This window comes from Hemiscyllium ocellatum, chromosome 4 (genome assembly GCF_020745735.1).
Source record: "Hemiscyllium ocellatum isolate sHemOce1 chromosome 4, sHemOce1.pat.X.cur, whole genome shotgun sequence".
In the NCBI taxonomy this organism is placed as follows: domain Eukaryota; kingdom Metazoa; phylum Chordata; class Chondrichthyes; order Orectolobiformes; family Hemiscylliidae; genus Hemiscyllium; species Hemiscyllium ocellatum.
Genome location: NC_083404.1, coordinates 135291401 through 135304523, shown reverse-complemented (window position 1 = coordinate 135304523; position 13123 = coordinate 135291401). Strand labels below are relative to the sequence as shown.

Sequence of the window (13123 nt, the reverse complement as noted above, 5' to 3'; positions counted from 1 at the left end):
TAAACTGCATTCGGCTCTTCAAGACTGCTAATCCATTCAATAAGAATATGATCGCTCTGTTTATCTTATGAATTCCTTGTCTATTACACGTCACATTTTGATTACCTTGTCTGATATGAATCTGGATTAGTGGTGCTGGAAGAGCACAGCAGGTCAGGCAGCATCCAAGGAGCAGCAAAATTGACGTTTCGGGCAAAAATATTCAGTGACTCTTCTGCCACTGTCTTTTGAGGCAGGGAATTCTAAGGTCTCTCAATCATTTGAGAGAAAGAAGGTCTTCTGCTTTGCCCTAAAAGGGCAGCCCTGATTTTAAGAAGTGTCCCCATGTTCTTAATTCACCCATAAAGGGAAGCGTGCTTTCCACATCCACCATGTCAAGACCATTCAAGACCTTTACAGGCATCAAACAGATCACCCTCCGTCTTCTAAGCTGCAATGGAAATGATCTAGCCTGTCCAATCTTCCCTTGTAACTACTAAACTAATATCTGAAATTAAATCATCTTTGAACCACCGCCTTAAATAATGACGAAAACTATACAAAGTATTTGAGATGTGGTCTCACTACTATCCTGTATAACTGAAGCATAACATCCTTTTATGTTCAATTCCTTTCGTAACAAAGGATAGCATTCCATTAGCCGCTTTAATCAGTTGCTGTATCTGCAGATTAAGTTTTTGTGACGTTCAGCATTTAAGTAATACTCTGATTTCTTTATTATTGTCAAAGTAAACAACTTCAAGTCTTCCCACGTTATGACCCTCTATACTGGTCTGCATCCTAGTTGTTGGCTTCACAATTTTCTGTCTATATATCATAGTCATAGAGTCACTATCACCATGCTTTTGATCCCTTCATCTAAGTCATTGTCAACTGAATTTTAAAACAAAATTGAGGGATCGTTACAAGCCCCTGTAGGATCCTGTTCATCACATCCTGCCAATCTGAACAAGACATATTTATGTGTGCTACCTGTTCTTTGACAGACAGCCAATTCTCTGTACATGGTAGTATATTATCCCTTCTACCACGAGCCCTGCTTTCCACGGTAGCCTCTTATGTGGAAGCTTGTCAAATACCACATGGAAATCCAAGTTCAGTATATAAACAGGGTCCCCTTTTGTCCATAATACATATTACTCTTTCAAAGAATTCCAACAAATTGGTGAAATACAATTCCCCTTTTATGAAACGATGTTGACTCTGGCCGATGACCTTGAGTTTTTCTAAATGCTCAGTGGCCACCACCTTAATGGGTTTGAACATTTCTTCACTGACAGGTGTCAGGGTAATTGGCTTATACAGTTTGTTCTGATATAAAGCGACAGTTGTGTTCTTCTGCAACCTCACACTATAGAAGATCACTCTATAGGAAACTGCTGTAGAAAACACGCTGTAGAAGATCGCGCTATGGAAAACCCGATTTAGCTGTTCAGAAACTTTGCGTTATGCAAACAACATCCACAATTCATCAATCGCATTATAGCCAATTCACGATGATGAAACGCGTGTTATAGAACTACCTGTAGATTCATATTGTTTGTCTCTCTCCCTCCCTCCCCTTGAGTAGAGAGATTAAATTTGCTGCTTTGCAGTCTGATGGAACTTACCCATAACCTACATGAAAGTATAAAAAATGCAGTGGGCTTTAAATGGCGCATTGGTCATCTCTTATAAAACAAACTGGTTTTCTTGTTAATTTGAAGAATTTTTTTAGTAATAAAGTGATTTGCATTATGTCTTCCATCAAATAAAGATGCTATTATTTTTCTTGTATTCCAGAAACTGAATCAGATGAGAAGCAAGCTGTTAGTTCCTGGGACCCGTCTGAATCTTGGGTCGCAAGAGTCCAAGATTCCCATTCTGTTGGTGCATCAGCCTGGGAAGATGGCTGGACAAGAGCACATTGGTTGGGGGAGTGGCTGGGATATTCTGATCCCAAAAGGATGGGGAATGGCATTCTGGATCCCTTTGGTATTAATACAAGTGTTAATACTCTAGTGGGAGAAATTGAGGATTGCTGTTGCTGGAGATAAGGGTTGAGTGTGGTGCTGGAAAAGCACAGCAGGTCAGGCAGCATCCGAGGAGCAGGAGAATCAATGTTTTGGCATAAGCCCTTCAACAGGAATGAGGCTTATGGGCCAGGGGCATGAGAGATAAACAGGTGGGAGGTGGGGCTAGGGGAAGGTAGATGAGAGTGCAATAAGTAGATGAATGCGGGCGGAGAAGGTGATAGAAGGAGTGGATAGGTAGGAAGGATGATGAACAGGTCAAAAGGGCAGTGCTGAGTTGGAAGTTTGGAACTGAATAAGGTGGGGAAATGGGAAGCCTGGTGAAATCTGCATTAATCCCATGTGGCTGTTGTGTCCCAAGGCAGAACAAGAGGCCTATGTCTTCCAGGTATTGGGTGGTTAGTGGAGATGGAGGCAGCCCAGGACCTACATGTCCTTGGTGGAGTGGGAGAGGGAGTTAAAGTGTTCAGCCATGGGTGGGTGGTGAGGTTGGTTGGTGCGGGTGTCCCAGTGATGTTCTCTGAAATGATCTGCAATTTGGCCTCCTGTCTTCCTGATGCAGAGGAGACCACATGGGCGCAACGGATACAGTAGATGACATTTATGAAAGCTCAGGTAAATTTCTGTCGGAATTTCTGCAAATGTCATACTTCCACAAATGTCATCTACTGTATCCATTGTAGCCAACATAGTTCCTCTCCAGCCACATGGGATTAATATGGATTTCACCAGGTTCCCAATTTCCTCCCCCCCCCACCTTATCCGAGTCCCAACCTACCACTCTGCACTGCCCTCTTGACCTGTCCATCATACTTCCCCATCTATCTGCTGCACCCTTCTCTGCTACTTATCACCTTCACCCCCATTTTCATCTACCTATTACATTCTCAGCTACCTTAACCCTCAGCCCCACTCAAGGAAGATTAGATTAGATTACTTACAGTGTGGAAACAGACCCTTCGGCCCAACAAGTCCACACCGACCCGCCGAAGCGAAACCCACCCATTCCCCTACATTTACCCCTTATACCTAACACTACGGGCAATTTAGCATGGCCAATTCACCTAACCTGCACATCTTTGGACTGTGGGGGGAAACCGGAGCACCCGGAGGAAACCCATGCAGACACGGGGAGAATGTGCAAACTCCACACAGTCAGTCGCCTGAGTCGGGAATTGAACCCGGGTCTCTGGCGCTGTGAGGCAGCAGTGCTAACCGCTGTGCCACCGTGCCGCCCCACAAACTTCAAAGAATAATCTACCTGCACCTCTAGGAGTCTCTGTTCTACACTACCCACAGTTTGTAGATATGAAATATAGATTTCAATTATCTCTTTGAATTTTGTAGTTCAAACTTAATTTATAAAACAGAGGATCTTTATTTCACCATTTCATGAACTCTTCTTGCCTTTTGCAATTGTTTATCTCAATGACCCTCCCTGTTTTGTCAGTTCCTGTATAGTTCTAGCATTTTTTTCAAAGAATTCATTCACAGGATGAGGGCATTGCTGGCAAGGCCAGTATTTATTGCCCATCCAGAGGGTAGTTAAGAGTCAACCACATTGCTGTGGCTCTGGAGTCACACATAAATCAGACCAGGTAAGGGCGGCAGTTTCCTTCCCTAAAGGACCTCAGTGTTTTTTCCTGACAATCAGCAATGGATTCGTGCTAGTCATTAAACTCTTCGTTCCAGATTTGTATTGAATTCAAATTCCACTAGCTGCTGTGGTGGGATTCGAACCCACATTCCTAGAATATTACCTGGGTCTCTGGTTTAACAGTTCGGTTTAACAGTTCAGTTTAACCACTAGGCCATCACCACCTGCGTGCATTGTGTACATTTTAAGTCCCAGAATTTTTCTGCCCATTTCTTTAAACTGAATTTTATCTAATATCCATCTGCCCAATCTGCTAGAGCTGACTGCCTCCTCCTGAGGTCACCTCAGTCTTTCTCATTTAGATTGTTGTTTGCAAGAGTGTCTTAAGTGCAAATTAACCACTGTGTTTCTGACATTACATTCAGAAAGTACTGCAATGGTTAAATACTTCAAGATGCCCAGTGGAAATTGAGTCTGTCTTTATTTTCCCGTTTCTCTTCCCTATAGACATTTTGCTGCATTTTATTGGGACCTAACTGCCTTTTCAATTTTTTTCAGTTCTATCAACATTTTTAGTAATACTTTCTCAGTATTATTTGCAACCCAAAAAACGATATTTTATAACACTTTGAAATCTTATGAAAGAGCCAGTCATTAGTGTTTTCTAGTCTACTTGAATGTAGAAAGGTTGATCCCACAGAATACATTTTTGATCCACCATTCGTGCTTATATAGATGTGTAGGTATTGACTAAAGAATTTAAAATTTATTTTTGTCATTCTTTTGCATTATAGAAGCAATTTCAGATGGACATCTTCACTGGAATTCTTTGATTTACTAGTCCAAGAAAACTTTAAAGTCAGATTAGAATGTTGTTCATTTATAATAAGGTTTTGAATCACTAGCTTGTTTGTAATTTTGTAGCTTTTGTTTTCAGATCTACCGGGGAGCGCGAGTAGGAGGTCTGCAAGAGGGAGCCAAGCACACACAGTACAAGGGACTTCCACTTTTCCCAGATGACTTTCCAGACTGTCCAGCAGGCATCCAGCACAGTGTGGAGACCAAGAAAGAGCTAATAGACAAATACAAGAAGTAAGTAACTAGTCCAAATGCAGGTAGCAATGTAACATAATGTGAAATTAGAGCTGAAAATGTACAAGTAATGCCATCAAAATTTACAAAGCATGACTAACACTTTGCTCCAGATATCTGTCCTGTGTCTGGCCTATGTCCAAGAAATTCAGACAAAACAGATACTGAAAAGTACATACCTATCCAGTCTGACATTAATGCTATGGAGGCATTGGTTTAAAACTCAGTACAGAAGAGAATGTAAGTTAAACTCAAATGATAAACCAGAATTGTAAAGCTGGTTTCAAGTATCACCAGTTGTAAAACCAATGTAATGTCTTTTTAGCAAAGGAAGTCTTGCTATCCTTGGCTTTCTAGTCTGTGACGCCAGACCCACAGCAATGTGGCTGGCTCTTAACTGCCCTTTGAAATGGCCAAACAAGCCACTGGGTTCAATATAGCAAGAAATGAGCAACAAATGCTGGTATTGCCAGCGATGCCCAATGACAGAGTAACAAGAAAAAGAAAACCCAGTCTTTCTAATATCTTCAGGCTCAGCAACTGGAAAAACCTACCCCTTTTGCTTTTTATTAAACATCCTGTATTTGAAGTTTTTCCATAACTAGAATCCTTTTATTGTATTTTTTTTTATTTACAACGCCTGCGTGAAGTGAATGTCTGGTTTTTGTAAAACTGCACTCTGATGTTTTGCTCGTAGGGAGCATTATTCAATGGTGGTCAGATTTTGTGGTTCAAATTATAAATTTGCCTACTGTTAGTTACGTCTTCTTCCTACCCTGATTTTCTTGAAGTAAGACATCTGGATAAACCTGCCATCACTTAGCTCTAATCTTTGTGCTTTCACTAGTATTAATCATTGTCCCTTAGAACCAAGCTGTTAATGATCATTTAATAAGAAACATTGTCCTAACAACTTGGATTCACGTTGGTATTTGGTAATGCTTCAGAATTCCCTATGTTTTTAACAATTTTAGACAAGCTTCTAAAAATGACAGTGTCTTATTGCTCATGGGTAGCAAGCCAGACTTTTTAAACTACCTGTGAGACAAATGTTTTGGTTTTCATATTGTTTGAATATTCATGTCACAGGTTTGCTCTTCCCTTAAAGGTTTAACTTCAAGAAGGTTAAAGGCATTAACAAATATCTAGCCATCCCAGTTCACTTGGAAGGCTAACTGAACTAATACAATTCCATGACAAACTGTCAAATCTATAACTAAACCAAAGACTTCTGGTTTATATCATGGCCTCCTGTCGTTGCTCAAGTGGGTCCTTTTTTCATTCCTCTTTGTAATCTTGAAAGATCAAGTTGGAAGTTTCCTGCTCTTTCTATGAGTTAAGTAACCAGATGTGTCTCTAGGTATCCACCAGCCAAGAGGCCTAACTATATCCATCATGGTACCATGACTCCATTCCGTTGTCCTTGGCAACAGCTCGTAGAAGAGTGGGAAGCCCATATCCAAGGTGGTGATCTCAAACTTGCTGTCAGTGGTAAAGAGCAAGAGTTGAGGTTTGAAGTGCAGAACCCGAATTACAAACACGCTGGAGTACATGAAAACAAAGCTTCTGAGGAAATGTCAAATGAGGAGAAACCATCAGAGCCGGATGAGGAAATGAAGGAGGTTTCTGAAAGTGTGACTATTCTTGAGCGAAACACAGGATGTGAAAATGGCCAGAATGTAATTACTCAAGACACCCCAGCAGAAAGTGGGCATGTTTCCGTTTTGAGGTCTGTATATAACTTATGCCCTAGCTTGTTTGTGGATTGAATTATCTAAACATCATTAGATTATTTGATAAAATATTCCTTCACAATGTGTTCTCTGCCTAACTGGACTGTAGCATGATTCGCTGGTCAGGTGTCTCAATTTAAAGTAGGACTCAGCAGGTATTACCCATACATAGTGACTATTGAGCAAACTGCAGCTATTCGTATTCAACTGTAGAACTATTCTTTCAATTACTTCAACCAACCAAGAGACTAAAAGCTGAACTCCTTGCTCAAGGAAGGAGATACTCCCTGTTTAACTTTGCACAAACAATTTATTTAATAACCAGAAAGGAAACACTATCTTCCCTTTCCTGCACCTCCAGTTACATCCATGCATATGGGTGCGAGGTTATCTCCTCAGTCAGTGGTTTCTGCACTTGTAAGACTGTGGGAGGTAGCTGTGTTGCCACAAAGTCGGAGGGTAAAATCAGGTGAGGGATCACTGTGCAGTCAAAATGCATGAAATAAGAGAAAATATGCAATAACACCACCATTGAACATTGGGAAGGCAATTCCACATACCCGTCAATTCAGAAAACTTAGTCTGCCCTTATTGCAGTGCTTTAACATTGATTTTGGATTTGAAACTCTATCCAGGAGTATATTGATTATTCTTGGTTTGAAGGAGAACTCCCAGATATCAGTCCTGGACCCTTGACATCCAATGGTGTTACCATCACTTGTGCCCCCAACAGCAACCATCCAGGGCAGGGAGGGGTTATTACTATTGAACAAAGACTAAACAAGGTAAGCCATACAAATATTATGGCTACAAGAGTAAGTCAGAGTCTGGAAGTTCTGCAGCGAGTAATTTGCCTTCTGTCTCTCCAGTGCCTGACCATCTACAAGGCACAGGTCAGGAGTAGGATGCAATACTCCCTCTTACCTGGATGACTGCAAATCCAGCAACACTGAAACAGCTTCACACTATTTAGGAGAAAGTAGGCCAATTGATTGACGTGCCATCTACCACTTTTCATATTCACTCCCTTCACCACTAGTAGCAATCTGTATGATTTGCAACAACTGACCCAAGGATTCATAGCTAGCACTTTCCAAATGCAGAACTGCTTCCATTGAGATGGGCAAGGGCAGCAGATGCACGGGAACACCATCACCCGTAAATCACCTCCAAGTCACTCCCCGTTCTGACTATGGCTTCATCCCTTCACTGTCAATAGTCACCATCTGGACCCCCCTCCCTAATGGCGTTGTGTGTTTACCAATGACAACATAGACTGCAGCCATTACAAGGATGCCTTCCTTGAAGAAGCTCTCTTCCTCCCTCTACAAGGATTTCAGTGAGTCTCTCTCTCACTGCACCCCCCAGGTCATCTCCTCTGCCTTCCACCTATCCCACCTCCATCGGCCCTCCTCCCTACCTTTTATCTTAGCCTGCTTGGCTACTCTCTCTCATTCCTGATGAAGGGCTTATGCTCGAAACGTCGAATTCTCTATTCCTGAGATGCTGCCTGGCCTGCTGTGCTTTGACCAGCAACACATTTTCAGCTGTGATCTCCAGCATCTGCAGACCTCATTTTTTACTTGCAGCCATTCAAGTGTCTGACCAGCTCTACCTCCAGGGCAATTAGGGATGGATAATAAATCCCTGATGGCAAAGCCCACATCATTTGAATAAGTAAAAGAACTAGATTCAAGTCTTTACTCCCATAGCTTAACATGAAAACTTAACTTCATAGTTCCTTGAAGGTGGAATTGCAGATCAATAGGATAGTGAAGAGGGTGATTGTATGCCTGCTTTTATTGGTCACTGCACTGAGTATAGGAGTTGGAAGTATTGGCTGTACATTGGTTAGACCAGTTTTGAAATACTGCATGCTGTTCTGGTCTCCCTGCTGTAAGGAAGGATGTTGTGAAATTTGAAAAGGGTCAGAAAAGATTTACAAGGATGTTGCCAGGCTTGGAGGGTTTGAGCTATAGGAAGACGGTGAATAGGCTGGGGCTATTTTCCCCAGAATGTTAGAGGCTGAGGTGTGACCTTGATAGAGATTTATAAAGTCACGAGGGGCATGGATAGGGTGAATAGTCAAGGTGTTTTCCCTGGGATGGGGGAGTCCAGAACTAGGAGGGCATAAGTTTAAGGTGAAGGGAGAAAGATTTAAAATGGGTCTAAGGGGCAACATTTTCATGCAGAGAATGGTGTGAACTGCCAGAAGAAGTGGTGGAGGCTGGTACAGTTACAGTATTTAAAAGGCATCTGGATGGGTACATGAATAGAAAGGGTTTGGAGGAGTGTGAGCCAAATGCTGGCAAATGGGGCTAGATTAATTTAGGCATGGATGAGTTGAATGGAAGGGTCTGTTTCCCCGCTGTACAACTCTGATTCAACAAGATCATATTTACAATGACTGACTTTTCACTATTATTGTGTGAATGAAACTTGGGCAAGGATAGAGTTATCCGCAGCAGAGTCCTTTTGAGGGAGTGGTTCTTGATTTTTGGAAGGGTGGATGAGTTGAATGGAAGGGTCTGTTTCCCCGCTGTACAACTCTGATTCAACAAGATCATATTTACAATGACTGATTTTTCACTATTATTGTGTGAATGAAACTTGGGCAAGGATAGAGTTATCCGCAGCAGAGTCCTTTTGAGGGAGTGGTTCTTGATTTTTGGAAGGGTGACTGACTGTGTGGAGTTTGCACGTTCTCCCCGTGTCTGCGTGGGTTTCCTCCGGGTGCTCTGGTTTCCTCCCACAGTCCAAAGATGTGCGGGTCAGGTGAATTGGCCATGCTAAATTGCCCGTAGTGTTAGGTAAGGGGTAAATGTAGGGGTATGGGTGGGTTTCGCTTCGGCGGGTCGGTGTGGACTTGTTGGGCCGAAGGGCCTGTTTCCACACTGTAAGTCTAATCTAATCTAATGTGAACAGTACCCAAAGCACGGGATCTATATTACAGTGCTAGCAAGCACAAAGTTAGAAAGCAGTTTAGAGAAGTTCATCAGCCAGATTGGCTTGGAGAAAGCATGAGGTGAAATCAAGGGGAAACTGCAGAAAGAAAGGAGATTAGGGCTCAGGGAGATTTCTTGAACAGGTGCTGAGGCAGCCGAACAGAGTTTGAGTGACAGAACTAGTGGCAAAGAATTTGCGTGCATTCCCTGCTCTTGCTGAGTGTTGAGACAGCATGGAAGGGCCTTTTAATAGGGGCAGAAGTAGCTGGGGTTTATCATTGTTTTCCAACTTAAATGCATTCTATGCTCTCACATTATTTGAAGCAGTTTTATTCTGTTGATTCTAGGAATAGGCACATTAACATAGACTTGAACTTTTCTGTTATGTTACAGGAGTAGAAAGTTGTTGAAGCAGATATCCATGTGGTGTCGCCCTTCATCCAGCAGGGGCCAGCAGAGACAAAGATATCGAGGGCCTGCTCAGGTGCCTCTGGCAGCAGATGCTGTTAAATCCATCATCGGCTCTTATCCTCGCTTCCTGATCTGGGTCAGGCTGTCATTGCTGAAGAAAGGCAATCCGATTGCTAATGCAACCATTTGTGTTCCTTCCAAAGAGGACCTTCAGCTATTGGTGTCGGATCCCAATTGCCCTGGCCCTCAAGAATCAAAGCATCGAGACCCCTTCAAACAGAAGTGCAAAGCCTTGAAGAACAAGAAGAGAGCTTTGCCCAAGGTTCCAGAGGCAACAACAGCTGCAGATTTGGGAATAACATCCGTTTCTGGTTGTGGAGTCAATTTGGTTCAAGGGTTATGGCCTGACGAAATACGAAATGTAATGTCCCATTGCTCCAGACTAGCAATTGGCTATGTCAGCCAAGGAGATTTTTCACTAACTGTAGGTTGTGGAGAAGCACTGGGATTTGTGAGTTTATTGGGACTCTTGCATATGATATCCAATCAGCCACCAGACCAACGTGGCCTTGCACTTGTAAGGAACCCAGCTTCTCTGCAGTATCGATTTGCTAAGATAAACATTGAAGTATGATCTCCAATTTAAAATATCCAGTTTGACTCGATTATCTACAAGTGTGCATGGAGCTAAATATTTATATTTCCTTTCAAAAGACCAGTCTTGTGTTTTTTTTATTTACAAAGGTATCCAGTAGAATACAGTTACAAAAGTAAAATACTGATGGAAATCTGAAATTAAAATAGAAAATACTTCACAGATCAGGCAATGAATTTGGAGAGGTAAACAGGTAACATTTCAAGTTGATGTTGAAACAACAGTTGACTCTCTCTCTGTATTACAGATACTGGCAGACCTGCTGAGTTTCTCCAGTATTGTACATTTTTGTTATACTATGATTCAGTTCTTGAGTTTCAGTTCTAGCATTGATGAGTAGGAAAATCTACAATTAGATTCAAAGAAGGCTTTTTCTTTTTGCTGCTCCAGGTCATGCCATCTGTACAAGCCAGCCTTCCTGCAAAAAGATCATTTCCAATCATGTTTATAATAGCCAAATGAATTTCATTGTAACTGCAATATATTTTATTGACATTAAAATGAAATTGGCATAATTGTAATTATTGTGGAGATGCTGAACTGAACAGGAAATAATCAGTTACTTCATTTTCAAATATACTTTGTCATGAATGTAATTAACAAAATAAAACAGCTGTGAATGGTCTTTTTTGTGTGATGCTTATTTTCATCTTTGAAGTCTGCAGGAGTTCCTCAAGGAGGGACCTAGGCCCACCCATCTTAAGGTCAGATGTGATGCTGATTGGACAGTGTTCAGTACCGTGTGTTACATCAGATACTGTTGTAGGCCGTGATCATCTGCAGCAACATCTCGACACTGCTCATGCTTGGGTTAGTAAGTGGCAAATGGCAGTCCTCCCGCACGGGCACATCCAAACAATGACCATCTCCAACGAGAGAATCTAGCCAATTCACCTTGTCATTCCATTCTTTGCCACTGCTGAATCCCTGACCATCAACATCATGGCAATTACCATTGACCAGACATGAAGCTGGCACAGCAATATAAACACTGGCTACAAGAGCAGGTTGGAGGCTGAGAATCCTGTAATGAGTAACTAGCCTCATGACTCCCCAAGCCTGTCCACCATCTACCAGGCACAAATCAGATCTGCCATGACTATCACCATTTCTTCATGATCCAGCTACTCTTGTGCTCAATGTTTCAGATATTGTCTCATCAAAGCCCTGTGCAGTTGCAGTAAGTCTTAATTTTGTACTACAACAGTTTGCAATAAAGGTCAACATAGTGTTTGCCTTTCTAATCAGTTACTGTACCTATATGGGAACTTAAATGTAGCCAAAACCCCTTCAACATCAACATTTAATAGTTTCTCAGCTGACTGTGTGGAATCTCCAGGTACTTAGCATCATCAATACCCATCCAGCTGGCTAAAAAGGCCAATTAAAATGAAAATGTTTTGCATTTGGCAACTTTTGGAATAAGCAATAATTATTATAGTCATAGAACTGTACAGCATGGAAACAGACCCTTCAGTCCAACCCGTCCATACCGACCAAATATCCCAATCCAATCTAGTCCCACGTGCCAGCACCCAGCCCATATCCCTCCAAACCCTTCCTATTCATATACCTATCCAAATGCCTCTTAAATGTTGCAATTGTCCCAGTCTCCACCACTTTCTTTGGCAGCTCATTCTATCCACGTACCACTCTCTGCGTGAAAACGTTGCCCCTTAGGTCTCTTTCATATCTTTCCCCTCTCACCCTAAACCTATGCCCTCTAGTTCTGGACTCCCCGACCCCAGGGAAAATACTTTGTCTATTTATCCTATCCATGTCCCTCATAATTTTTTTTGTTTAATAATTTTATGGCAAAATGACTAAAGATTGGGTCATGCACATGGTTTTGCAGTAGAAGATCAAGTCCATGGGATTTTTAAAATATAACTGAGAAATGTGACATTCAACAAACAAGATTGGAGCTTTAGGGCCAGTGAAGTTGCTCTCAAATTAGAATGAATGAGGAGGCAATGGCACAGTGCCACTGTCACTGGACTAGTAATGTAGAAACCCAGGTAATGTTCTGAATCTCACCTCGTAGAGGTGGAATTTAATCTGTGTTAAAATTCTAATGATTATCTTGAAACCATTATCGATTGTCGTAAAACCAGTCTGGTTAACTGATGTCATTTCGGGAAGGAAATCTACCATGCTTACCTCATCCGACTCCAGACTCCACAAAGTCACATGACATCAGGTCAAGTATGGGTAAGGAAACAACCTCCTGACCATGTTCCACCCACACACGCGCTCCTCTCTTACACCTCCAAGCTGATGAATGATGACAACTCTATGTTGAACATGCCACTGAGGGTGGAGAATTTACTCTGTTTGGGACCTCCATTCTTATTACCAAAAGTAGCTTGGTCTAGTCCTAAAGTACATTGCTGCTAGACTGGGTTTTTAGTAGATGAGGTAAGCGAAAAGAGTAAAAATTATACATGACCTCTTCACCAGTCTACCTATCACAGATGCATCTATCTATGAGTGTATTGGTAGGTGTGTCCTTGTGGAGATGAAGTCCTGTCTTCACATTGAGAATATCCTCTATTATGTTGTGTGTCCTAAATGGAATAGACTTCAAGCTGATCTAGCAATTCAACACCGGGTGTTCCTGAGGCACTTTGGATCATCAACAGCAGCAGAATTATATTCCAAGGATCTCATGGTTTGGC

At 41.9% G+C, this 13123-nt stretch overlaps 1 protein-coding gene across 2 annotated transcripts in view; it reads left to right on the top strand.

Moving 5' to 3' along the window:
- pop1 (POP1 homolog, ribonuclease P/MRP subunit) overlaps positions 1-11070 on the top strand; it is a 59587-nt gene extending 48517 nt beyond the window's left edge. For both annotated transcript variants that reach the window (XM_060824523.1, XM_060824524.1), the window contains exons 13-16: positions 1783-1974; positions 4547-4701; positions 6062-6430; positions 9773-11070. In XM_060824523.1, the coding sequence (XP_060680506.1) occupies positions 1783-1974; positions 4547-4701; positions 6062-6430; positions 9773-10424 (1368 nt within the window). In that variant the 3' untranslated portion in view covers positions 10425-11070. The remainder of the gene's footprint in view (positions 1-1782; positions 1975-4546; positions 4702-6061; positions 6431-9772) is intronic.
- The last annotated feature ends 2053 nt before the right edge of the window (positions 11071-13123 follow it).